This window comes from Triticum dicoccoides, chromosome 2A (genome assembly GCF_002162155.2).
Source record: "Triticum dicoccoides isolate Atlit2015 ecotype Zavitan chromosome 2A, WEW_v2.0, whole genome shotgun sequence".
Taxonomy (NCBI): domain Eukaryota; kingdom Viridiplantae; phylum Streptophyta; class Magnoliopsida; order Poales; family Poaceae; genus Triticum; species Triticum dicoccoides.
In genome coordinates this window covers 213,692,756-213,719,844 of record NC_041382.1, presented here as the reverse complement: position 1 = coordinate 213,719,844, position 27,089 = coordinate 213,692,756, and the positions used below count along the sequence as shown (strand labels likewise).

Genomic DNA, 27,089 nt, shown 5'->3' with positions numbered 1-27,089 from the left:
AGGCTCAAAGCAACCTCGGCAATCACAGTCAAAGGGATAATGGGTGATTTAGCCGCATCAGATATTGGAGCATCAGTGTTAACCTCTGAAGCTCCATCTTGATCGCAGGCATTTTTTTTCCAGAACTATTCAACTCATCACCAACTACAAAAAATGCAAGTAAAAAGGCAGCTGAGTTCTAATCCACAATCCTACACCAAAGGAACTTCTACTTTTACAACAATGTCCAATACCGAGAAGTTCAACAATACCTAACAAAGCAGTAAACACAAGAAACAAACTAAAAATCTGCAAACTAAATATAAAAACAATCTACACCAGAGGGACTACTACATATATCATGAATGTCCAGAAGTTCAACGATACATAACAAAGCAGTAAAACAAAATGTGCATAACAGAAGTTCAACCAAATTTTCATTACAATCAAACAATAATTAAAACCAGAAGTTCAACTATGTGACCCAAGCAAGTAGCACATAAAAAAGACGTAGCATGACCACAAACAGTATTTCACAGGCAAACTAAATATCAATACCATCAACATGATAACAAAAAAAAAGATATACACTACAAAAATGAAACATCTGGGAAGTCCAACAACACTTGGTGACAAAGTTTCACCTGCAAAATCATCAACTACAAAGTAAGCAAACACTCTACTAACTCAAACTAATGGTAAAAAGCATACACATAACCATTCCTAGAAGTTCACACTATTAAGAATGGCAGTCCAACATGAATACTAAGTGAAGATATGGGCAGACATATATGAGAATAATGATATTTAAAATACAAGATACAACTACATTAAGATACCTGGAGAAGGTTTTAAAGCCATGATAACACAACCGCCTTGATGAATGCAACTCCAAACACTAGAACAACCTGCTAAAAATAGGGGATTGATTGCATATAGTTAGCAGGTAGAAAATAATACAACAAATACAAAAAACAACTAAATGAAACCCTAGGATGAAACAACTAGAACATATCAACAAGCATGAAAACATGAACAGTAGCACATATAGGCAAGCACAAACAAAAAAAGAATCCATAAACTAAATAGCATGTGCCAGACACAATCTAGACCTCAAAATCAACAATACTAAGACAATTATATACATCAGATTTGCCATCAACCATCACACCACACCCTCTCTTATATGCATCTGAATGCTGAAATCACCAAAGGGGAAATGAAATCCACTCATCTCTGAACGGATAAAATAGCACACACAAGCATCTCATAGACAAATCTGACCACGGGGAAATGGAATCCAACCACCACACGCACAAGAACCCTACCTAATCTCCCACCAAACCATCAGAAGAAGGGGGTAGGATGCGGACGCGAGAGCACACAGGAGGCGGACTCGATAGATCTGGCAAAACTAGAAGCAAGCATTAGGAGGGGGGCAGCACTTGTACCTCTCTAGATGACCCCCGCACGCACAAATCCACGTCGGTTTATTCCACTCCCCACGACGCCACGCGCACCTTGCAACCGCACAGGCAGTTGCCGCCCTCGCTTCAAAGTAGAAGAGAGCGGGCTGGGCGAGAGAGAGCGAGGCATGGGGGAGAAATAGGAGCGGGGGCGTGCACCGGTTACTCCAGCACGAGGGCAGGGGACAGGGGCGGAGAAATCGGGGGGAGTTGGAGGTGAGGAAGACAGCAGAGCGACAGAGAGGGGGGAGAGTGCGAGCGACACGGGGAGGGGGGAGGGGTTTTCTGACAGATCGTGGCGATGGGAGATACTCACTTAATGCATCTCTCTCATGGGAATTGCAGCGCCACTGAATTTACAGCTTTACCCCCCAATAGCTAAAATAGTAAATACATGTGTAGATAAATAAATCCACCATTTGAATGCATCTATTATAATGAGATAAGATCACAAAACAGCACAGCTGATATCCTCAAAACCAAAAAAAGATGGCAAATACACTACTAAAGGAAGAAACATACATACATAAATATGCCCCTAAAAAAACAAGAGAAAAAGAAGTTCAAAAAATAAAGAACAGAAGTTCAAGTACTCTAATAAAAGAAGTAAAGGAATTAGAATAAATAAACCCTAAAGAAACAAAAAGAAGAAGTTCAAGTACAAAAATAGATGAAGTTCATATCTAAACCTAAAAACCCTAAGATATATAGTGGGGTCACGGATGTGACGGACTCGCCTCCGCATGCGACGATGCGGCACGCCGCGTCGTCGCCTGCTCCGACTCGTTCCTATCTCGCCCTCGCAGGGTGAGGGGAGGGGGGGTCCCGACCCCCCTCCCCCTGCTCGGCCTCGCGCTACCGCATTGTTGTGCGCTAGGATTTGACAGGACGCAATGTGGTTATTCTGTTTCCAGCCCCACCGCACGCACCCTAAACCCTAAAAACCCTAAGATAGATAGTGGGGTCACGGATGTGACGGGCTCACTTCCGCATGCGACGACGTGGCACGCCACGTCATCGCCTGCTTCGGCTCGTTCCTGTCTCGGCCTCGCAGGGGGAGGGGAGGGCGGTCCCGACCCCTCCTCCCCCCTGCTCGGCCCCACACTAGGATTTGACAGGACGCAATGTGGTTATTCTGTTTCCACCCCACCGCACACATCCTAAACCCTAAAAACCCTAAGATAGATAGTGGGGTCATGGATGTGACGGACTCGCCTCCGCATGCGATGACGCGGCATGCCGCGTCGTCGCCTGCTCCGGCCCGTTCCTGTCTCGGCCTCGCAGGGGGAGGGGAGGGGGGTCCCGACCCCCCTCCCCCCATGCTCGGCGTCGCGCTACCGCATTGCTGCGCGCTAGGATTTGACAAGACGCAATGCGGTTATTCTGTTTCCACCCCCACCGCACGCACCCTAAACCCTAAAAACCCTAAGATAGATAGTGGGGTCACGGATATGACGGACTCGCCTCCGCATGCGACAATGCGGCATGCCGCGTCGTCGCCTGCTCCGGCTCGTTCCTATCTCTGCCCATACTTGGGCTAATCCCATGATTGCTCACGAGACAAAAGTCTAAAAAAACATCTGGAGAATTAAAATTACAAAGAAAACCAAACAAAGAAAATATAGAGCATTATGCACCTTCGCCTTGCAAAATGTGGAGTGCAATCTCCAAAACCAGAAGTTCAACCATTAATAAAAAAGAAGTCTAGATCCTACTGAAGATAGTGGATGATCAAAAAACTATACCGAAACATAGACTAAGGGAAAAGAGGATGCATGTGCCTGTGGTCCAGCCCCACACTTACACACTAGTTACAAAAAATTGCAGAAGAAATCTAGTAAGGGTTTTTGATTTCTAGAATGTAATCTGTCCTGGAATATCAATGTCAAAAAGATGGACCTGCATTCATGAAAAGTTTTGTTGTGACATAAAAAACCAAGAAAGAAGCACCTTAGGAATAATAATGTTTAGTGTCGAAGAAACAAAATGCACAAGGCGTAAGTTAACTAATCAAATGTTCTAAATAAAGGTAAGTTCAAGTTGTAAAAACACAGAAGTTCGGTGTTTTGAAAAAACATCAAATGAACATGTAGAAAGACAAATTACACAGAAGCAAAAATCTTGTAAGTTCATGTTAAACACATACTGAAGTTCTACCACTGTTTGAAGTATGCAAACATGTTACAAAAAAAGTAAGTAAGGTATGCATGCATATTTGGGAATAATCTCATAGTTGCCACGGAACAAACTAAAACCCAAATTAGAAAATTTAAAATTTAAAAAAATAAAAAAAATAAAAAAATAGAGCGCGATGTTGCACCACCTTGCAATGTGGAAATCAGGAAGTTCAATCACTGGTACCATAGAAGTCCAACTACTACCACAGAATGTGGATGAACCAAAAAACTAGTCCCGAAGACAGAATAAATATAAAAAGGATGATTTGTGTATCTATGGACCAGCTCCACATTTACGTATATGAGTACTCTGAAAAACAAAAAAACAAACACAAAATTTTTATAACAACACCAACCGAACAGATCGTATTACAGCATCACCCAAAAAACATGAATTAAAACAAGGGAAGTTCAAGCACAAAAGGTGCAGAAGTCCAACTCTGTAACACAGACAGTAGAATCACTAAAAAATACGCATTATCAAATTTGGTTTTCAGATTTAATCACTTGGGTGACTACACCTTCTCAGTCCGCGACCTCGAATGATATCCTATTGCGCCCTGACATCAAAACGATAAATCAACCAAGCTGTCTCATTGAAGAACCGAAACCAGCACGGGCCGACACGAGATCCAATCGCCCGATTTCAGGGGTGTATTCGCCTGCCCGATCAAATTAACAACGCATGAACGATCCAATCTCACTACTGCAATCAAATCCGCCCTCTACATTCAAATAAAAATAACAAATCCACAGAAGCCGTGGAACCACTCCCGCGGACGAAGAACACAGAGCCCGAAATCAAATCCGTTGAAATTAACGAAAATTGTCCACGAAACTCGTACTTACACCAAATTCCCATCATGTTGGAGGTTCTAGAACATCCAGTGAATGCATTAAACTTATAAACAAACACAAGTTCATCCGCCCCGAGAGTGAATCCGCCAAAATGCAAAATTACGAATCAAAATGAGCATTTAGATGCAGGTATGAGTATCTGGATTACAGTCACATCCCAGACAACACTACCGACCGGAATAATTCGCGGGGGAAGCCACGGTTGCGAAGATAGCCCGAAGGTCGGGTTCGTAGAGAGGGAAGTTCAGGCGCGTTACACGGGAAGTTCAGGTTGTGATCAGGATATTATTTTGATCCCGTGATCAGAATAGCTGTTATCATCCACATATACAGAATGGAAAGCGTATATACACACATTGAAACAAAACATATAAGAACGAAAAACAGAGTACACACATTGAAACAGAACGATACTATGATTGCTATGAATACATAGTTATCCACATCGAAACGAATCAACAAAGTAAAACGCGTCCATGAGACCATGACCAGCAGCCCTTGCCTATGGTAGCTCTTGGCTCTGCCTAAACTCGTGCAGGCTTTCGTCCAAGCGGTCGACACACTCGTGGTACATCTGGAGCGTGATTTCGAGCTCCAAGTTGGCTATTTCATCGGAGATCACCAGCTCGAGGATGCGACGGCCATGTTCCTCTACTGCACCCAGGTGGACACCTGGGCCAAGGAGGCGGTTGAGCCTACCGACCAGCGCGTTGGCATCGAGCGGGCCATGGACAAGGCGAACGACGCGACCCATGTGAACGGTGCGGCGAGCATCCAATGCAAGTACGGCGCGGCCGACCTCAGGCGCAAGTACGTCACAAAGGGCCTCTGCCCACTCCTGACGAGGAATGGGGGTACTGACGGGATGTGTACCCAGCTGCGACGTCGTTTCAATAACCTCCAAATTATGAGAATTAATAACAAGGTGATTGCAACCCGCACATTGCGCTAGTGAAAGACCGAATGTGAGAGCCCAAGCTTCCGCTATTAGAGCATCGGCGCAATGATCAATTTTCCAAGTACCCCTACAATAAAATTCCCTTTATCGTTCCTCAGGACAGCCTCAACCGTACCTTTAAGAAGACCATGATCAAAAGAAGCATCAACATTAAGTTTCACAAATCCCATCGGGGGACGAATCCAACCCTCTCTTTTCATAGAAGCCCTTGAACTGGAAGCAACAACATAATTAGCCGTAAGAGCTTGTATCCCTATTGAAATATGTTTTGCATCTTGAATTCTCTCCTTGTGCACTAATTTACGTCTTTCCCACCACAAATACCAAGACGTAATGGCAATCATCTCCCAAATATTCTGGAACCCCATAAGAGATAAATCTTGGTCAGGCATGTGCAACAAAAAACCGAGGACCGCCTCTGCAGCACGATCAACTTCACAAGCTTGAGCAATGATCTTATCTAAGCCAAGCCTTCTCCAGACCTCTTTTGCCTTTTGGCACTGAAACAATCGATGCTTTGTGTCTTCTAAACCAGAAGCACAAAAAGGGCATAAAGGTGAAACTTTCATGTGTCTATTAGTAAGCGTAACACGACATGGAAGAGTACCATGTAGCGTCCGCCAAATAAAAAAATTCACCTTCGCTGGACAAGATAAATTCCAAATCTTACACCAAATTGGATTAAAGTTTGTTCGACCCATTCCATTAGTACGACGAAGCTTCCTTCCATGTTGATAATCCCACTCAACAAAATATGCAGATTGAACAGAAAAAATCCCACTCTTAGTATAACTCCAGGCAACAAAATCTGACATATCAAATAGAGGCAGAGGGATAGCAAGGACCCACTGTGAATCAATGGGCCACAAGATCTGTCTGATGAGATTCTCATCCCACCTGCTCAAAGAGGGGTTAATGAAATCCGACACTTTTGATAACAAATGTTGCCCCTTTGGAGTGATGACTTTTCCGTTAGCACAATTAGGGATCCAAGCATCTTCCCAAATGTCAATTTTTTGACCATTTCCAACTCACCAAATATAGCCATGTTTTAAGGTATAACCCCCGTCATAATACTTTGCCATGTGAAGGATGATCCTTTTTTAACTTTGCGTTCAATAAATCTCCATCAAGGAAATACTTAGCTCGCAAAATGGTAGCACACAAGGAATCTGAGTTCTCAAGGAGACGCCAAGCTTGTTTAGCCAGCATCGCCAAATTAAAACAATGAATGTCACGAAAGCCCATTCCGCCTTGGCTTTTCAGGACACATTTTTCACCACGCCATCCAATGCATCCTTCTCTGGTTGTCGTCATCACCCCACCAAAAATGCGACATCTCGTCAGTTATTCCTTTACAATTTTTTTAGGAATTTTAAAGACCGACATAGCATAAGTTGGGATAGCTTGAACAACAGACTTGAGAAGAACTTCCTTGCCTCCAGTGGATAAGAGTTTTTCTTTCCATCCGCTAATTCTCATAATAATGCGATCAATCAGATATTGAAAACAATCAGTCTTATCTAACCCCACATGCGCAGGCAGGCCCAGATACTTATCATTGAGAGCTTTGATCATGATATTCAAAATTGAGCAAATTTGTTCTCTAATGTCCCCACTCGTATTTGGGCTAAAAAATATGCTAGATTTTTCAATGCTCACCATTTGTCCAGACGCAGCACAATATAAGTCCAAAATTGATTTAAGTGTCTCCGCATTTTGTTGATTAGCTTTCATGAGGATCAATGAGTCATCCGCAAAAAGGAGATTTGTGATAGTAGGGTCCTCTCTGCAAACCTTGACTCCCGAAATATTCCCAATCTCCTCCGCATGCGCCAAGAGAGCAGTAAGGCCCTCCGTGCATAATAAGAAAAGGTAGGGAGATAATGGATCACCTTGTCTTAAGCCTCTTGTACGCTTGAAACTTTCAGTTTCTCCATCATTAATCCGTACCATATACTCAACAGTAGAGACACATTTCATAATAAGATTTACCCATCTCTCCTGGAAACCGAGTTTCAACATAATTCCCTTCAAAAAAGGCCATTCGAATCGATCGTAAGCTTTGTGCATACCAAGCTTGATAGCGCATAAACCCTCTTTTCCCACCCTCTTATTTTCAATAGTATGAAAGCTCTCATAAGCCACTAAAACATTGCCTGTAATTATTCTACCAGGCACAAAAGCACTTTCGGTCGGGCTGATAATATCAGGCAGTAAAACCTTCAAACGCGCCGACGACATTTTGGAGATAATTTTGTTTACCACATTGCAAAGACTGATATGTCTAAACCGGGTTACCTTCTCGGGTGAGTTGACCTTGGGAATCAACACAATCGCAATATCATTCCAACCCGATGGAATTGTGCAAGTATTCACTACTTGCAAGACCTCATCCACCAAATCATCCCCTAGCATGGACCAAAATCTTTTATAAAAAATAGCATGAAGACCATCTGGCCCCGGAGCCTTTAAATCGCCAATATCAAAAAGAGCCTTATGAACATCATCAACAGTATAAGGGGCGAGCAATGCATTATTCATCTCAGTAGTCACTCTACTCCGGACAAGAGACAAAACTTCCTGATTTGGGTATAAAACCTCCGATGTAAAAAGATTGGAGAAATAACCCATAATATGTTCCTTCAGATCATTTCCTTGTTGCCAAACAGCAGTATCATCCAGAAGTCTTCTAATATTGTTCCTTTTTTCCTGGCCATTGTAGCATTGTGAAGAAACGAAGTATTACGGTCCCCATGTAGCAGCCAGTTCACTCGACCTCTCTGTAACCAAAAAAATTTCTCTTGGTCCAAAAGATTTCCAATGAGTACTAGAATTTTCTTTTGCCTTGAGCGAGATTCACCACTAACAGGACCACGTTTCAGCCTCTCTAGTTCTTTCTTAAAACTTATTTATTCTCCTCTTTGGTCCTTTCAAAGTAATTTGGTCCCAAGAATGTAAATCATCATGCACCGCTCTAGTCCGTGCTGCGAGAGAGGGACCAATACCCGCCAACTTTGCTTTTTTCTAAGCAGTCTTCACAATCTCCTCAACAGTATCTTCTTTCAGCCATTTTGCTTCAAATTGTCTCACACGACCATTCCGACGATTAAACAAGTTACTAGCAAAATAATCTGTGTCAAGAATTAAAGGACGATGGTCGAGATAATGCCATTCAACCTTATCATAAGCCTCCATCATGTCAAGTTTCACTGCACACACCGCATTCCCTACTGTCTTTCCTCTTCATTGCATACATACTCATGCGCAATTAACATATTGTCAATGATCAAGCGTCCAGGGATAAATGCACTATGTTCTTCCCCTATAACTTCATCAAGACAACTCCTTATCTGATTTGCAATAGCTTTAGATGCGATCTTGTACATAACCGGACATAAAGATATTGGACGATACTGTGAAATCTTTTAGGGAAATCTCACTTTGGGGATCAAAGCAACCCCTTCTCTTGATGCTCACTAGAACCATCGTAAGCGCCTCCTAGTGTATGCTCTACGATGGTTGCTACCATGTATTTTCACCCCTCTATCAATGGAAATGATACGCATCCTGCGTATTCGCAAAAAAATTGTATTCCTGCTTGTATTCAGGAGGTTGTGAACGCTGAAGTTTGTAATGTTAAAAGAAAATGCTATGTTTTTTAGCAAAAAAATAACGCTATGTATGAGCCAGACTTGATCTAGTACTCCCTCCGTCCGGAAATACTTGTCATCAAAATAAACAAAAGGGGATGTATGTAGACGTATTTTAGTTTTAGATACATCTCTTTATATCCATTTTGATGACAAGTATTTTCGGAGGGAGGGAGTAGTAGAAAAGAAAAAAAAGACCAACAATCTCTGCACCAAAAGTCCAAATCAGCTGGCGGCAGACATGGCATCAGCCCGTTGTCTTTCGCAGACCGAACCAAACCTGGAGCCATGCCAAACACCACCGCGTCAGTCGTCACGGCACGCAAAAACGTTGCGAAAAACGAACCCAATTCCTCTCGGTCACACGTCGCACGCTGCTCAGTGTTCTAGGTGTATCGCCTGATCCCATGATGAGCGCCAAGCTCGGCGCGGCGACGCCGTCCGTGCTCCTCCCGCCCTCCCCTCGGCCCCACGGCCTCCGCCCCTCCCCCACCGCCGCCTCATGCCTCCCCGACACCGCCACCGGCCCGCCTCTAAGCGCGGGACCGGACCAAGAGCTCTCTGGCGCGCCCGGGCAAGAGGAGGCGGCGGTCTCCTCCGCCTTCCAGCCGCGCTCGCGCGCGAGCTCGCAGCTGAGCCGCTGGTCCCGCGCGCGCGCGCTCCGGTCCGGGCGGAGGCTGGAGCTGCCGGCCATGCGGGCGACCGCGGCGCTCTCGGTGCGGACCAAGTCGCCGCCGTCATCCGAGGAAGAGGCCGCGGCGACGGAGGAGGAGGACGATGATGGTGACGAGGTGGTCGGGGTCGGGAGCGAGGCAGCGGGGAACTCGATCTACATGGTGTCGGACGGGACGGGTTCGACGTTGGAGCACTCGGTGAATGCCGTGCTCGGGCAATTCGAGCACTGCCTCGTGGACCGACGCTGCGCCACAAGCACCCACCTATTCTCGGGGGTAAACATCCGTCATTTTCGCTGCCCTTTATTACCTCAATTCGTGACATTGGATTTGATCCCCGCGCTCCAGTGCGATGTCTGGTTTACGAAATGCCTGTAGTCTCGCTAGAAATTCGGGATTTCGGTTTCCTACTGATTACTGTACATAGTATCATGCATGTCAACTAAGCAATTTTGATGAGGTGGCATAGTATTAAATGAAGAAAGAGAGACTTGAGTATCATATCATATTAAATGATGTGCTACTTTGTGTCATGCATGGCAATAAATATAGTCCTCTATGATACCAACATTTGATACTATGCATTACGGATGTAGTATCATAGACTAGTATCATATGCATGATACTAGTATATGATACTCCCCATTACAATCAGCCTGAGTAGTTGCTTTGCCAGATGTTTCTACTTTTCAATATAACGGGGTAAGTGTGAGAATTTACATCAGTAAATTTGTGTGAAGAGTTCAAGTTTAGAGATGAAATCGAACATTTTATGGGCATACCAGGGCAGCCCTGCAACTTTGCTTTGTGGTTAATTTCATAATTTGTGCACCGACATTATCTCTTTTCAGACGAATTACTGTAATACCTGTAGCTTGTATTCCCCTGTGGCTTGCTATGCAATGTCAGAGTGGTTTAATTGGGGATACTTTGGTTCATTTTACATTTAAGGTTTGCCTCTGAACTTCAGTGCTGGGGGATTATTTGGGTTAGCATGACACTATCATGCACTCCATCTGTAAAGAAATATAAGAGCGTTTAGATCACTCACAGAAACGCTCTTATATTTCTTTACAGAGGGAGTATTTGAGCATGAAAGCTACAATATCAATCTTACTCTGCAAAAGTTGGTATTGCCCATGAAATACGCTAATACTAAGAAGAAAAGTCGCATATGTTCCAATGGAGGAAAAATCCCTCACAGAAACTTCGGATGAATTACGCAATAGATCTTTTTGACATTTTAAGAAATAAAACGGACCGTGCAGTTGAATAAGGCTGAATGTTCATGTGCAAATTGAGAATTGTACAGTTGCTTCATGCATATCTATATGTTCTATTTGTGCAAATTGATATTCGCCGCACTTTACACCAGGTAGATGGTCTGACATGGTCAAAATATTGCCAGTTGGCCATACTATTTTGTTTTACGTGTTTGCTTGGATTGGTTCATTTTATTGAACAAAATCAGTCAGTTGATTGTAGTCATGAGTCTTTCTGGGGTAGCGACTCGGAAAAGGTCGAGCCTGCAGTTGCAACTAGTCGCGAGTCGACACTAAGTTGAGTCGACATTTTTTTGCGACTCATCGACTAGTCGACGACTAGTCGTGACTAGTCGCGCGACTCGAAAACCATGATTGTAGTCTTTGTTCAGAAACTGTTATTTGACACTATTCACCCAAGCTTAGCACAAGCATGGGCTAAGAAAAAGTTAACTGCATATCACTTGTCGGAAGTAATCAGCATCTCTTACACATTGCTTCTAATTTTCTTTAGATTGATGACATGGATAACCTTATTGAGATAGTAAGGCAAGCAGCAAAAGAAGGAGCATTGCTTCTATATACCCTTGCCGATCCTTCAATGGCTGAGGCAACTAAGAAGGCTTGTGATTTATGGGGTGTTCCATCCACCGATGTTCTTCGTCCTACTATTGATGCCATAGCTTCTCATATTGGTGTTGCTCCATCTGGGATTTCACGAAGCTCTGCTAGCCGAAAGGGTCAACTTTCTGAGGATTACTTCCAACGAATTGAAGCGATTGATTTTACAATCAAACAAGATGATGGTGCTCAGCCACAGAACCTTGCCCGTGCACACATTGTGCTTGTTGGTGTTTCACGTACTGGGAAAACACCATTGTCAATTTATCTAGCACAAAAAGGGTACAAAGTGGCAAACGTCCCAATTGTGATGGGTATTGATCTTCCAAAGGCCCTATTTGAGATCGACCAGGATAAGATCTTTGGGTTGACGATAAACCCCGTGGTTCTTCAGGCAATCAGAAAGACGAGAGCAAGCACTCTAGGATTTCATGGGCAGAAGAGCAATTATGCTGAAATGGAGCATGTGAGGCAGGAGCTCGACCATGCAAATCAAATTTTTGTTCGGCACCCAACATGGCCAGTGATCCGTAAGATCAGTTTCATCGTCTTTTATGGAGAGCTAATTTGTTTTTTCTCATGTTATAACCATATATTTTTCGTGCAGAGGTCACTGGAAAAGCCGTAGAGGAAACAGCTGCTGTCATTGTTAGAATATATCATGACAGGAAACAGAAGTGCTCCATGCCACGCATATCAAAACGGTACTAGCACCATGTTCTATCTATTCTACCGCGCCTTGTAAAGTATGTGTGCATTGATAAGCGCCATGTCAGCAGTACCTTAGCTGACCATGTTATTATTAGCTCTTACCATCCTGCTTTCTGTGACCACTGACCACCTTCTAGGTGGCTTCTGTATCTGAAAGATAACGCATTCACAGTATAGCGCAGCAGGAAATAAATGTATAATTTGTTCTCTAGTTTTTTGTTCCTTAAATTATTTTCAGTTATTGAACTATTTAGTTTGTTAAGTAAATTGTAGGTTGAACTGAGATTGTTAGAAAAATGAAAATCAGAGTAATACATTTCTTGCATAGAACTAGGATTCTCCGTCGGTATAAAATGGTTAGATGTGGACCACAATGTCCTTTATCCTCCTGAAAAAGCTCTGCATAGACAGGGTGCATGGGACATCACAACGATTTGTCCTCCTAAGCTTGATCACTCATTTGCGCAAGGATGTGTTCACTCTTAGATTCGATAGGAAGACCATCTAAAAGCAATTTCAGTAACAACATCATGCACTAGCACTACTTTTACTCTTTTCTTGTGATCTTTCTTTACTTTGTTTATTTATTTATTTATGAGTTGTTCAAATTTGATAACCCTTGTTTTTTGGAAGTATGCGGCCTTCTACTTTGTGGTTGCCTTTTGAACTACTTATCTTATCTTATGGATTTGTGGCTGAAAGTAGACAATAAATATCTGGTGAGATGTGCTTCAACCAAAATGTAGCTTCTCTGCCAGACCAGGGCCACCTTGAGCCAGACCTGTGGTAACAGAAGTCTGGTTGAGCTGATCAGGAGTCTGGCTATTTGGTAGCCGCAGCAGCTTAAGGGCTGACTAAAAGACTAATCAGATAATCATTGTTTGGTACTTGATATCCTGTTTCTTTTTTATACAAAGTGAAGATAAATTTGGAAGGCGCTACTTTCAATTGACGAATAGTCCTTACACAATCCTTGTTTAAAACGAGACCAGCCAGTACTAGCCCTTGGCGGCATATTTTGATAGGAGGAGCAATCACGAGCACACTGCGCAGAGTCCGGGACTCGAACACGGGTGGGCTGCGAGTTCTCACATAATCATTGTTTTTGTTCTTGTTATCTTGTTTCTGTTTGGTACTACAAAGTTAAATTGAATTTTTAAGATAGTCTCTTACGTCAATAAATTGCCTCTTGCTCTCTTTGTATCGTGCAAAATGGTTTCAAGCTGTCCGACTACATGTTTTCTTTCTGAAATATCCTGGATATGCTCCAAGATGTTTTCATAGCATCACGACTATGTGTTGAAATGAATATCTCAAGGAATATGCTTTGTGTTCTTGCAGGGTGGCTCCAATTCGAGTCTATGATTCTCTGTCAGAGAAGGTCAACACTCCTGTTGAACCTGAAAAAGTATTGGCCATGGACGTATGAACGTGTTCTGCTTCTGCAGCAGCGAGGCGAAATCAGAAACTATAGAGCCTAGTAGCCTACTATTCGGTACTTGTTGTGTGTCCCAACTCCGCGGTTAGACTAGAGTCATTGTGGATAGAAGGTAAGAGGGGCCATGTTAAAACTGCTCTTCTTTTAAATAATCATAGCCTGTGCTGTCATGTGTTGGTTGTTCATTGGTTTAGTTTTCCTTTCTAGTCAAGCACTCATGTCATGTACAACCTCTTCTAGAAATGACCCAGGCAAAGACAATTATTCCAAAAACACCAGTGTATATTTGTGTATGCTTATGTTTGCAGTATGTGTAAGAGAGAAAACCCTATCGCAGTCGCACCAAAGCTACTTGTATTCTTTCTTTTGAGCAATGAGAACAGAAAAAAGGGGGGAATAACAGAAGAAACCAGAATAGAAAGGGAGGACTGCCATCACAAACTTCTCCATCAGGACCTCAACCGGCCTAATCTTTTCTCTACCGTCTGCTATGTATTCTGCTGTGCCTTCTCATATCACCACACGATTTTCACCCGAATTCTAGTAAATATCAGTCCCCGTCACAATCTCTACAGATCACACGTTGAAAACCCGGCCCTGCGATGAACACGCGAAAATCTCTTTGCGCTATGAGGCTGGTGTTTCACCGTGCATCGCTGTCGGCTCCCGTGCTGCTTCCGGCGCTGTCCATCTTGTTCATGGAAAGGGTGAAGTAGAGCAGAATCAAGGTCCCCACGCTGGACCTGCATAAACAAGAAGGAAAAATCAGTTGGAGTTCAGAGATTATCACTGGAGAGGACCTGCTGACCAATGAAACGGTACTCCTGACATCCTTTTGTTTTTTTATCACTGCTCTGCTCTGGGTGCAAACACTACTACCACAAGTGGATGAATTAAAGCCAAATCAGAAACAAATAGTACTAAACTAGGCTACTCCAGATCAACGGAACCTTTTCTCCCCTTCTCCTCGACGGCTGGGGCGAACACTCCCTTCTAGGATCCGGTTCTGCCTAGTAGTTTAGTTTGGATTTTTTAGTCTCTGCATGGGCAGCGCTTCTTCCTCAAATTTATCTTTCGGGCTCGATCCTCCTCAAGTTTGTCCGTCTGAACAACATAGATTTTTATAGTCTCCTTGGGGCGCCGAGGTTGGAATTTCTCGTTGTGTGTGATGGCAATATTTGGTGTGAGGTAATTCAGATCTATTAAAGGGTTCAACAGTGACGATGGCGGCTCGAGGGTATCGATTCTTTGGGACACATGCATAGAGACTTCCCTGTTGTTATCAACAAGGACAAGCCGGCTTTGTAGGGAAGCGGCGAGAGCAATGCCTTCACGGCTTGTTCTGGCGGTTGTAGTAGTGGACGATGGTTTTAGACATTTCAAACTATTTTTAAGGTGCCTTGTAACTTTTATAATCTATCGGCATCCTTCTAAAAATACTAGTAGTAGGAGTACTAAATTGGCTGGTTGTTGGTCAATCGTCCTCTCGTCTCTCGATCACCGTGGCGAAGGCGAAGGTGCCAACCAGTTGTGCAACGGGGACTTGGCAACGAGAAACCACGGCCGTTGTTGCGCGGGATTTCCGCACGCCACGCACGCAGGAGGTGCACCATCACCGGTCGCGACGGAACCGTCCTAGACGCTGCGAATTATTGCCGATAATGATCCCACCATCGGCTCCCTTCCTCAAGCTGGAGGAGAGCCGTCGCGTCAGATCGATTAGTTGCATTTGCTATTGCTAGGTCCGGTTGATGTGCTAGCTACCACTGTCTGCTGCTAAGCCGCCACAAGACGCCAACAGGATTCGCTTTGCGTATTACAACTGCCAGTGAACTTGCAAGGTACACTCACTGAATGCTTAACAGCTCCGCCTAATGATGGTTCGTGTTGTCCATGAATGGCAACGAAGCACGGCGGGTTTTGGGGCCAAAAAGTCGCCAGCGGCGACGACAAATGAGAGCGTACTGCCACTGATCCATCACCCCTACGTCGCCTAACATGTCCGGAGAATAGATTTCATTTCACCAAGTGAAACGTGTGCGTACTACGGAGGGGAGGAGCCTGCAACACTGCCTAGTTCTAGTTGACACTTTTGACACTCTGCTGCCGGCTGGTTCAGTGATTGGATCTAAGCATCACAAAACCCTAAACCAAGGGAAGGGGAAGAAGATTCTTACAGCGTGGCGAAGAGGAAGACGACCCTTCGGGGATCCAGCCACGGCGCCGGACGCCGCCCCTGCCGCCTGGACTTCCCTCCCGGCGTGCCGGCGCCCCCCGGCGTGTTCACCAGCCGGTGCCCGTTCAGCATCTCGTCGGCGGCCGCCACATGGACCAAGAGCGGGGACAGCGGCGGCCTCTCGCCCGTCCCTACCCCGCCTCCTGCACACAAACGGATCAAACCGAACGTCTCATCAGCGCCTACTAACAAGCCACCGGTCCCGTCCGTTCGTTGTCAGAACTCGAAACTGTGCGGTTAACGTCAGTGTCACTGGTCACTAGTCACTTAATAAGCTATACAAGGTGGCAATTGAGTCGTAATTTCGTGAAATACAAAAAGAAAAAATAATAATTTTTGGTCCGAAATGCGAAGGCAGATTATCAACTGGGCAGGCTAACCTATGGTGCCAGTGGCGGCGTCGCCGTCGGCCTGCTTCCTTTCTGACCCCTTCCGCGAGAGCGACCTCACCACCCTCTGTTCCGTTCACAGCACGATTAGAGATAGGGATGGTATCAAACACTAGGACGACGGCCTAAAGAAATCTGGACGCGCATATCGCCGTCGTCCGCCGGCCAGCCTCCAACAGACTTACAGGTGTCCTCGGGGTTGAGGCCGGCGGCGCTGCCGGCGTCGTTTCCGGGCCGTCGCCGGCGAGCGACGAGAGGGCGGCCACGTCGAGGGAGATGAACCCACCGGTCGCGGCGCCGCGGCCGGCGTCGGAGCTCGACTGAGCAAGAACCTAGAAAAGGAACAGAAGTGTTATTGTCCTGTAAGCAAGAACCTATCTACCGGCGATGAAACCGAAGTTCTTCAATCAAATCAAACAAAGAGATATTCATCACAGCCTAAAAAGGGCAAGCGATTCATGCGAAGATCCAAATCGCTTCCAGTTGGCCGGGGCAAGCAAGAACACCGTGCGGCGACTAGAGCCGATTGACGGGCAGAAGATTTGACGGGAAGAGACTTACGGGATGGTTGGAGGCGGCGTCCCCCATGCCTTGGTGACGACGTTCGGCGTGCACGCTTCTTCCCGCAGGAGTATGTCTTCTCTTTTGTTGTTTCTGAGTGAGTTATGGTAGCCCCTCGGGAAGGCGGAGAATTGAATGGCGGAATACTACAAAAACGAGGAACCGGAGGGAAAGGACCGTCGCTTTGCTCTTTTTGTTGAGGACCAAAGATGATGTTCACAGTACAGCTTCGCTTCTGAGTTCTGTCATATATACTGCTGGATTTTTTGTGGGCACCCACGGACGGAATTGTTTAGAAATCACCCATGTGGTAGTATATCTCTTGTGGGGTCCATCTAGGTCTCGATAGATTGGTAACATTTTATTAGGTCCTGATCGATTTATAAAATTTAGAATCAATTTAGGCTGCCCGCAATAAGAGTATCATAAATAGTATCATACATGCCAACTAACCAATTTTAATGAGGTAACATAGGATTAAATGAAGAAAGAGAGGCTTAAGTATCATATCATGATACCGTATCATATTAAATGATATGCTATTTTCTGTCATGCATGGCAATAAATGTAGTCATCTATAATATCAACATATGATACTATGCATTAGGGATGTAGTATTATAGACTAGTATCATATGCATGATACTAGTATATGATACTCTCCACTACAACCAGCCTAAGGCAATGCTACGCGTCCGCCGAGATCAGCCGGGTCGCGAGCCGTCGGATTTGCCATATCTAGCGAGCGAGCGTGTCTTCACCACTGCAACATGGGGCTTGTTGCAGAAATTTTTTACAACAGCTATTTTGTTGCAAAAAAATTTACAATCGAGGTTTTGTTCTAATTTCTTTTGCAACCGAGGTCTGGTTGCAGAAAAATTCCACGACAGATGTTTTGTTGTAAAACATGACTCACCGTAGACCATTGCAGCACCGCATATGTTTCAGAAACATAGCTCTGTTGTAGAAGCGCGTTTGGCGTTATGCCCTCGCTGGACGCGTGTCATGTAGGGGAGGTGGCAAACGTTGTCGCTGCGATCCGCCGGATGACGGTAAGCTTTTCCCTTTTATAAAAGTGTAATTTTGGTCTAGTGAAAATTTTAGGACGCTGATAACGCCCACACGTGTGGTGGGAGCGACATCCGCCCACACACCCTATAACACACAGATTACGCCATGTCACCGCATGCATGCATATGAAAATCTTTTTGAATTTCCAGTTTTTAAACTATTTTATCTCTTTAATAAAAATCCGATTGAAGATCCGTTTTCACCATTAAATCCATCGCGACGAGATCTTCGAAAGTAGATCTCATATCAATATGTTCCGACGACTTTTAAAAGTTGCTATGTCTATTGCATATGAATTGCCATGGTGTTTTCACTTAAGTTGTCATGATATGTTTCAGCTATTTTCTTCTACATTTAAAAATAAAATTTGACACATTATAAAACAGAGAATTAAGAAACTAGACTTACCATGAACCATAAACTAAAATTTCCATGATACATGCACTTAAAATTGCCATGGTTCATACAAAAAATAATTTTCATGGTCAAAGTTCTGGAATTGCGATGGTCAAAATACTAAAATTGCCGTGCTCTATAAACTAAAATTGTCACATGGCAACTTTAGTGTAATACTATGGCAACTACAGTGTAAACATCATGACAATTTTTGGCCAAAAAAATTCGTCAAAACATATCAACATGAGATATAGTTTTGAAGATCTCGTCGAGACGAATTTAGTGGTGAAAACGGATTTTTAACTGGAATTTTTAATTAGGAGATAAAACATTTTTAAGCCGAAACGAAAAAAATTTCCGCTGATGTCATCTGTTTTGATGTGGCAAAATGAATGGTACTGGAGGCGTTTGGGCCATGTTGCTTCGTGTTACACGTGTGGGCGTTAACATTTGCGAAATTTTAACCTGTTTGTTTCTCTTATTAATAACATGGAGTTCTTGTGCATGCTTCCAATTCTTTCCCATATAATACGTGTTAGAAGGGTCAGGGAGGGATTGGTAGAGTCGTTATTGTATTGCTTGAGCCTCGTGAGCATATATATAGGAGTACATGGTCATCTTGAAGTACAAGTTAAGGTAAATAAATCATATGCTATCCTGCATTTCCTAAATAACAATGATACTCAACACCTCCCCCTCCCCCGCAGTCACAACGGTAGCGATGCAGACGATGAGACTGGAGAAGAATCTAAAGTCAAGCCAATGGACACCCCCCACAGTCGTAACGGTCGATGCATCGCGGAAGTCGTGGCTGGAGTGGCAACCGACGAGGTTGCTCAAGCAAGGCGGTAGCCCTTTGTGCCGTTTGTCGGAGTAGCCGAGAGCGTAGGTGGTGGAGCCGTGGTCGAGGTGGCCGTGAGAAGAATGTCGTGGTCGATGTCGAGTCGGGGTGGCTGGTGTCGAGGAATTCACCGTGGAGCTGCGGGCGCAAGGAGGCGCCGAGTTAGTCATGGGCGCAGTGTTGTCGAAGTAGTGATGCATCATGAAGAAGACGGTGTTAACGACGCGTCACGTCGTAGATGAAGGCACGCATTGGTGTTGCCAGCACCGAGCATGCATAGACGGATGAAGACGAAGTTGACGAAGCGCCGCATCAGCCTTGCCAGTCCCGGGGACACGTCGTGGACGAAGGCACGCATCGGTGTTGCCAGCACCAGGCATGCGTAGACGAGGGACCTGCACGAGCTATACGCCATGTCGGAGAAGTCGGAGGGGCTAACAAAGAAGAACTCGATGATGATTGCAGTGTCCAACGGCGCAGGGCCGATGTCACCAAGGTAGGCGGAGTAGACAAAGTGGTCAGAGTAGATGACGGCGACGCTGGCGACGGGCTGGTGCTTGGACGAAGACGAAGGGGGTGGACGGGCGGCGGCGGCTACGGAGGTAGTGGCGGCGACGGCTAGGTTAGTAGCGCGACGGCGGTGCTCGAGGTAGGGCGAGGAACTCGATAGTGTGACGAAGACCGGCGCGGATGGTGGCGTTCCCTCGCCAGGGAAGGCAGCACGGCGCTTACCACAAAAAGTCGACGCGCGGTGATGGCGGAGTGGACCGCGGGCCGCGGCACTATAACCCGAAGGAGCGATGCAGCGGCGGCGGGCAGGTCGGGGTGTTGGGAATCATTGCATGGAAAACAAAAAAAATTCTACGCACACGCAATGATCTAACCATGGAGATGCATAGCAACGAGGGGGAGAGTGTGTGTCTATGTACCCTCGTAGACCGTAAGCAAAAGCGTTTCTCAACGCGGTTGATGTAGTCGAACTTCTTCGCGCTTCAACCTATCAAGTACCAAACACACGGCACCTCCGCGTTCTACACACTTCAGCTCGGTGACGTCCCGCGCCTTCTAATCCAGCAAGACGTCAAGGTAGTAGACGAGTTTCGTCAGCATGACGGCATGCTGACGGTGACGGTGAAGTGATCTCCGAAGGGCTTCGCCTAACCACTACAAAATTATGACCGAGGGCGTAAACAGTAAAGGGGGCGCCGCACACGACTAGGCAATTATCTGGTGTGTGCTAGGGCGCCCCCACATATATATAGGTAGGAGGGAGGGAGGAGCAGCCATAGGAGGCGCCCAAGTAGGAGGAATCCTACTTGGAGTCCCTCCCAAGCCGCGCGCCCTCCCTGCCATATATAACCGAGGGGGGAGGAAAGAGGGGGGAGAGGAAATGAAGTGGGAATCCTAATCCACAATTTCCTTTCCCTTCTCCCCTTTCCTTCCCCTCCTTAGGCCGGCCCATATGAGGGACGCACCAGCCCCTTGTGGCTGGTGTGTTTCCTCTCTTGGCCCATAAGGCCCATATCTTTTGTCGGGGGTGCTCGAAACCCCTTCCAGTGACCCGATAAGTACCTGATATCCCCTGAAACACTTTCAGTGTCCGAATACTATCCTATATATCAATATTTACCAGTCGACCATTTCGAGACTCCTTGTCATGTCCGTGATATCATCCGGGACTCCGAACAATATTCGGTCACCAAATCACATAACTCATTTAATACTAAATCGTCATCGAATGTTAAGCGTGCGGACCCTACGCGTTCGAGAATTATGTAGACATGACCGAGACAACTCTTCGGTCAATAACCAATAGCAAAACCTGGATGCCCATATTGGCTCCTACATATTCCACGAAGATCCTTATCGGTCGAACCGTTATGAAAAGACACCTAATTCCCTTTGTCCATCGGTATGTTACTTGCCCGAGATTCGATCGTCGGTATATTCATACCTAGTTCAATCTCGTTATCGGCAAGTCTCTATACGCGTTCCGTAATACATCACCTCGTGACCAACTCCTTAGTCGTCTGCTTGCAAGCTTATGATGTGTATTACCTTAAGGGCCCAGAGATACCTCTCCGATACTCGGAGTAACAAATCCTAATCTCGATCTATGCCAACTCAACAAACACCTTCGGAGATACCTGTAAAGCATCTTTATAATCACCTAGTTTCGTTGTGACGTTTGATAGCACACAAGGTATTCCTCCGGTATCCGGGAGTTGTATAATCCCATAGTCAAAGGAATATGTATTTGATATGAAGAAAGCAATAGCAATAAAACTGAACGATCATTATGCTAAGCTAATGGATGGGTCTTGTCCATCACATCATTATCCTAATGATGCGATCCCGTTATCAAATAACAACTCATGTCCATGGTTAGGAAACCTTAATCATCTTTGATCAACGAGCTAGTCTAGTATAGGCTCACTAGGGACACGATGTTTGTTTATGTGTTCACACATGTATTAAGCTTTACGATCAATACAATTCTAGCGTGAATAATAAACCTTTTATCATGAATAAGGAAAGAGGCTTAGTCAACGGGTCTGCCACATTCAAATCCATATGTATCTTGCAAATTTCTATGTCTCCATCCTTGAATTGTTCATGAATGGAGTTGAAGCGTCTCTTGATGTGTTTGGTTCTCTTGTGAAACCTGGATTCCTTTGCCAAGGCAATTTCTCTAGTGTTGTCACAAAAGATTTTCATTGGATCCGATGCACTAGGTATTACACCTAGATCGGATATGAACTCCTTCATCTAGAATCCTTCATTTGCTGCTTCTGAAGCAGCTATGTACTCCGCTTCACACGTAGATCCTGTCGTGATGCTCTGCTTGGAACTGCACCAACTGACAGCTCCACCATTCAATATAAATACGTATCCGGTTTGTGACTTAGAGTCACCCAGATCAGTGTCAAAGCTAGCATCGACGTAACCATTTACGACGAGTTCTTTGTCATAAACGAGAAACATATCCTTGGTCCTTCAGGTACTTCAGGATGTTCTTGACCGTTGCCCAGTGGTCCACTCCTAAATTACTTTGGTACCTCCCTGTCAGACTTATGGTAAGGCACACATCAGGTCTGGTACACAACATATCATACATGATAGAACCTATGGCTGAGGCATAGGGAATGACTTTCATTTTTCTCTATCTTCTACAATGGTCGGGCTTTGAGTCTAACTCAACTTCACACCTTGTAACACATGCAAGAACCCTTTCTTTGACTGATCCATTTTGAACTTCTTCAAAACTATGTCAAGGTATGTGCTTTTTGAAAGTCCTATTAAGCGTCTCGATCTATCTCTATAGATCTTGATGCCCAATATATAAGCAGCTTCACCGAGGTCTTTCATTGAAAAACTCTTATTCAAGTATCCTTTTATGCTATCCAGAAATTCTATATCATTTTGAATCAAGAATATGCCATCTACATATAATATTAGAAATGCTACAGAGCTCCCACTCACTTTCTTGCAAATACAGGCTTCACCGAAAGTCTATATAAAACCATATGCTTTGATCACCTTATCAAAAGCGTATATTCCAACTCCGAGATGCTTGCACCAGTCCTTAGATGGATCGCTAGATCTTTCACACTTTGTTAGCACCTTTAGGATCAACAAAACCTTCTGGTTGCATCATATCCAACTCTTCTTTAAGAAATCCATTAAGGAATGCAGTTTTGACGTCCATTTGCCAGATTTCATAATCATAAGATGCGGCAATTGCTAACACGATTTGGACAGACTGAAGCATCACTACGGGTGAGAAAGTCTCATCGTAGTCAACCCCTTGAACTTGTCGAAAACCTTTTGCAACAAGTCGAGCTTTGTAGACAGTAACATTATCATCAGCATCATTCTTCTTCTTGAAGATCCATTTATTCTCCATGGCTTGCCGATCATCGGGAAGTCCACCAAAGTCCACACTTTGTTCTCATACATGGATCATATCTTAGATTTCATGGCCTCAAGCCATATGTCGGAATCTGGGCTCATCATAACTTCTTCATAGTTCGTAGGTTTGCCATGGTCTAATAACATGACTTTGAGAACATGATTACCGTACACTCTGCTGCCGATCATACTCTGGTTGACCTATGAGGTTAAGTAGCAACTTGATCCGAAGGTTCATGCTCATTATCATTTGCTTCCTCTCTAGTTAGTGCAGGCATCACGGGAACGGATTTCTCTAAGGTGGTGCTACTTTCCAATTAGAGAGAAGGTACGATTACCTCATTAAGTTCTACTTTCCTCCCACTCACTTCTTTCGAAAGAAACTCTTTCTCTAGAAAGGTTCCATTCTTGGCAACAAAAGATCTTGCCCTCAGATCTGTGGTAGAAGGTGTACCCAATTGTTCCCTTAGGGTATCCTATGAAGATGCACTTCTCCGATTTGGGTTCGAGCTTATCAGGCTGAAGCCTTTTGACACAAGTATTGCAACCCCAGACTTTAAGAAACGACAGCTTAGGTTTCTTGCCAAACCACAATTCATACGATGTCATCTCAATGGATTTAGATGGTGCCCTATTTAATGTGAATGCGGTTGTCTCTAATGCATAACCCCGAAACGATAGTGGTAAATCGGTAAGAGACATCATAGAATGCACCATATCTAATAAAGTACGGTTACAACGTTCGGACACACCATTACGCTGTGGTGTTCCAGGTGGCGTGAGTTGTGAAACTATTCCACATTGTTTTAAATGAAGGCCAAACTTGTAACTCAAATATTTGCCTCTGCGATCAGATCGTAGAAACTTTATTTTCTTGTTATGATGATTCTCCACTTCACTATGAAATTCTTTGACTTTTCAAATGTTTCAGACTTGTGTTTCATTAAGTAGATATACCCATATCTGCTCAAATCACCTATGAAGGTCAGAAAATAACGATATGCGCCGCATGCCTCAATACTCATCGGACCGCATACATCAGTATGTATTATTTTCAATAAGTCATTGGCTTGCTCTATTGTTCTGGAGAACGGAGTTTTAGTCATCTTGCCCATGAGGCATGGTTCGTAAGTGTCGGCGTTCTGGGAACGGGGGTACCCAGACTTGCCTGCCTGTGACCCACGGCGTGGCTCCATCGACCGCCTGGTACGGCCCAGCTTCAACATCAACAACTCAAGACCCTCGCGAGGAGCCAAGCCTCGCGAGGAGGACGACACCAAGACCTCCACATGGGGCAGCCTCCCCAGGCTGGCTCCCGAGGAGCGGAGATATCTATGCAAGCCACACCTCGCGAGGTTCAGATGACGTGAGCCATGATGACCAAGGCCAGGCGGGCACCAGCGGGCACAACGTACCAGTTTCCTCTTTGGTGCTAAGGAGGCAAGCGCAGGCGTGTAGTCCCGAGGAATCAAGCAAAGGTTTCCATTCCGGTGCAACAAGACCAAGACCGCCAGGACGGCAGGACGGATGTCATCGTTGAGCCCACCGCAGCGTCACCACCAGAGGCTTTTGCAGATGAAGACTACTTTTGTCAGGATAGCATGTACTAGTTGTCTCCCTTCAAATTTGTCCGTTGTGGGATCCCTTCCCGCCTTCATTTGGGAAGAGGACCAAGGCCACTATAAATAGGACCTAGCCACCAGCATAGATGGGGGATTCAGATCATCCTCACACCCACCAGCCCATCGAGCACAAGAATACCTCTCCTCCTGAGGTTGTTCTCCACTGTACTAGTTCATCCTCAGCCCCTAGAGGCTAATCCACCACAAAGCAGGAGTAGGGTTTTACACCGCAAGGTCGCCCGAACCTGGGTAAACTGTTGTGTCTCTTTCCGATTCGGTTCGTCAAGCTAGGCCATGAGATTAGTGAGCAGGAAGACTAGGGAGGACAAGTTCTTCGCACGCACCCCAGAGTTCGAACCTCTCAAGGGTTTATGGAGCCTGAAATCCGACATTTGGCACGCCAGGTAGGGGTGCATCGAAGATCCGCCGCTCTGTCCACTGCGCTCCGCTGTCGGCTCTCATGGCAAACTCTCCTCCATCGACCGGATCGGCGCGCACCTTCGAAGAGGCCGAGGGCCTCCGAGCTTTCACCCCTGCCCTGCGGCAGGTGCAGTGGCCACCAAAATTCAGGCCGAAGCTGCCGCCTCGATACGACGGCGCGGCGGACCCGGCAGGCTTCCTCCAGGCGTACGAGGAAGCTGTGTTGACGGCCGGCAGCGACGACAAGGCCATGGCCAACTGGCTTCCAATGGCCCTCACAGGCGCGCCGCGCGCCTGGCTGCTCAACTTGCCGGGGTCTTCTGTGGCCTCCTGGGAAGAACTGCGCAGCCTCTTCGCCACATGCTTCGTGGCTCCGACGCACCATGCCGTCGGGGCCCTCCTTGGTGGTTTGCAGGCACCGCCCTCGGACCGCCACATCAAGCAGTTCCTTCACCAGGTGGGTGCCGCCCGCAAGCAACGGGGCCTCCGCCGGGCTGGGCAACACCCAAGGCAGACCTCACCTTCGAGTCGAGGGACCATCCTGCAAGCACCACGGGCGTCGGCGCGCTCCCGATGCTCTGCATGCCCACCATCTGCAATGTGGCGGTAACCAAGACCCTCATTGATGGTGGAGCCGGCCTGAATGTGCTCTCTGTGGAGGCGTTCAGCTTGCTTCATGTGCCTCATGGCTGGCTCCGCCTGACCAAACCCTTCTCCGGGGTCGTCGACGGCTCCACCAGTCCCTTGGGGCAGATCCGCCTCCCTGTCACCTTCGGGACCCACGACAACTACCGCACCGAGCTCATCGAATTCGACATCGCCCGCATTGGCCTCCCTTACGACGCCATCCTCGGGTACCCGTCCTTGGCCTAGTTCATGGTAGCGACCCACCCCGCCTACAATCTCATGAAGATGCCGGGGAGCAGCGGCGTCCTCACTGTGGCTGGGGACGCCAAGGAAGCCATGTCGGCCCTCAAGCTCGCCCTCAGGGCCGCGGCTACCGCGCGGCTAGGTGAGGAAGGAGCCCAGAGGCTCCGGGAGCTGAGCCAGCAAAGAAGAAGCAGTTGTTCTTCCAAGATCGTGCCGAGATGAAGCAAGTATCATTTGATGAGGACGGGGCGTCAGGTGCCACCTTCACCATAGGTGCCGGCCTCCCTTCAAATCAAGAGGAGGCGTTGGTCAGCTTCTTGTGCAAGAACAAAGATGTGTTTGCATGGGAGCCTAAGGATCTGATCGGGTTCTCGAGGGGGATAATTGAGCATCACCAAAGGGTATGCCCTAACGTCCGCCCAGTGAAGCAAAAGGCGCGTCGGCAGTCCATAGAAAAGCAGTCTTTCATCGTCCAGGAGACTCGCAAACTGCAAGAAGCCGGTGTCATTCGGGAGGTGCAGTACTCAGAATGGCTGGCGAATCCGGTTGTCGTCCCCAAGAAGGGCGTGAAGGAGCGCATGTGCGTCAACTTCACCAACCTCAACAAGGCTTTCCCCCAAGACCTCTTCCCGCTTGTGCGCATCAATCAGATCGTCGACTCCACCGCCCAGTGCGACCTGCTATGTTTTCTGGACGCCTTCTCACGCTATCACCAAATCAATATGGCAGTGCAAGATGTTGAGAAGACGGCTTTCCTGACCCCACGCGGGGTGTATTGGTACACCTGCATGCCGTTTGGGCTGCGTAACACCGGAGCAACTTTCCAGCAGCTGATGCACATCGCTCTGGGCCGGCAGCTCGGGAGGAACGCTAAGGCCTATGTTGACGATATAATGGTGAAATCTCGGAAGGCAAGGACTCTCATTGAAGATCTGGAGGAAATGTTCGCCAGCCTGCGCAAGGTGGATCTACGAC

General features: G+C 46.1%; 2 protein-coding genes across 2 annotated transcripts; one reads left to right on the top strand and one right to left on the bottom strand.

Annotated features, from left to right (window-relative positions):
• The first annotated feature begins 9,344 nt into the window (after positions 1-9,344).
• Positions 9,345-14,096, top strand: LOC119354275 (probable pyruvate, phosphate dikinase regulatory protein, chloroplastic). Its single transcript, XM_037620993.1, has 4 exons — positions 9,345-10,041; positions 11,542-12,178; positions 12,256-12,352; positions 13,701-14,096. Exons 1-4 carry the CDS (start codon positions 9,499-9,501, stop codon positions 13,786-13,788), a joined length of 1,365 nt encoding a protein of 454 aa, XP_037476890.1. The 5' UTR covers positions 9,345-9,498; the 3' UTR covers positions 13,789-14,096.
• A 32-nt stretch (positions 14,097-14,128) lies between these two features.
• On the bottom strand, positions 14,129-17,197 carry LOC119354276. The gene is made up of 5 exons (XM_037620994.1): positions 16,984-17,197; positions 16,608-16,754; positions 16,414-16,489; positions 15,975-16,176; positions 14,129-14,540 (listed from the first exon to the last, which is right to left on the bottom strand). The coding sequence occupies exons 1-5, from the start codon at positions 17,008-17,010 to the stop codon at positions 14,441-14,443; spliced, it is 552 nt and encodes a 183-aa protein (XP_037476891.1). The 5' UTR covers positions 17,011-17,197; the 3' UTR covers positions 14,129-14,440.
• Positions 17,198-27,089: the final 9,892 nt, after the last annotated feature.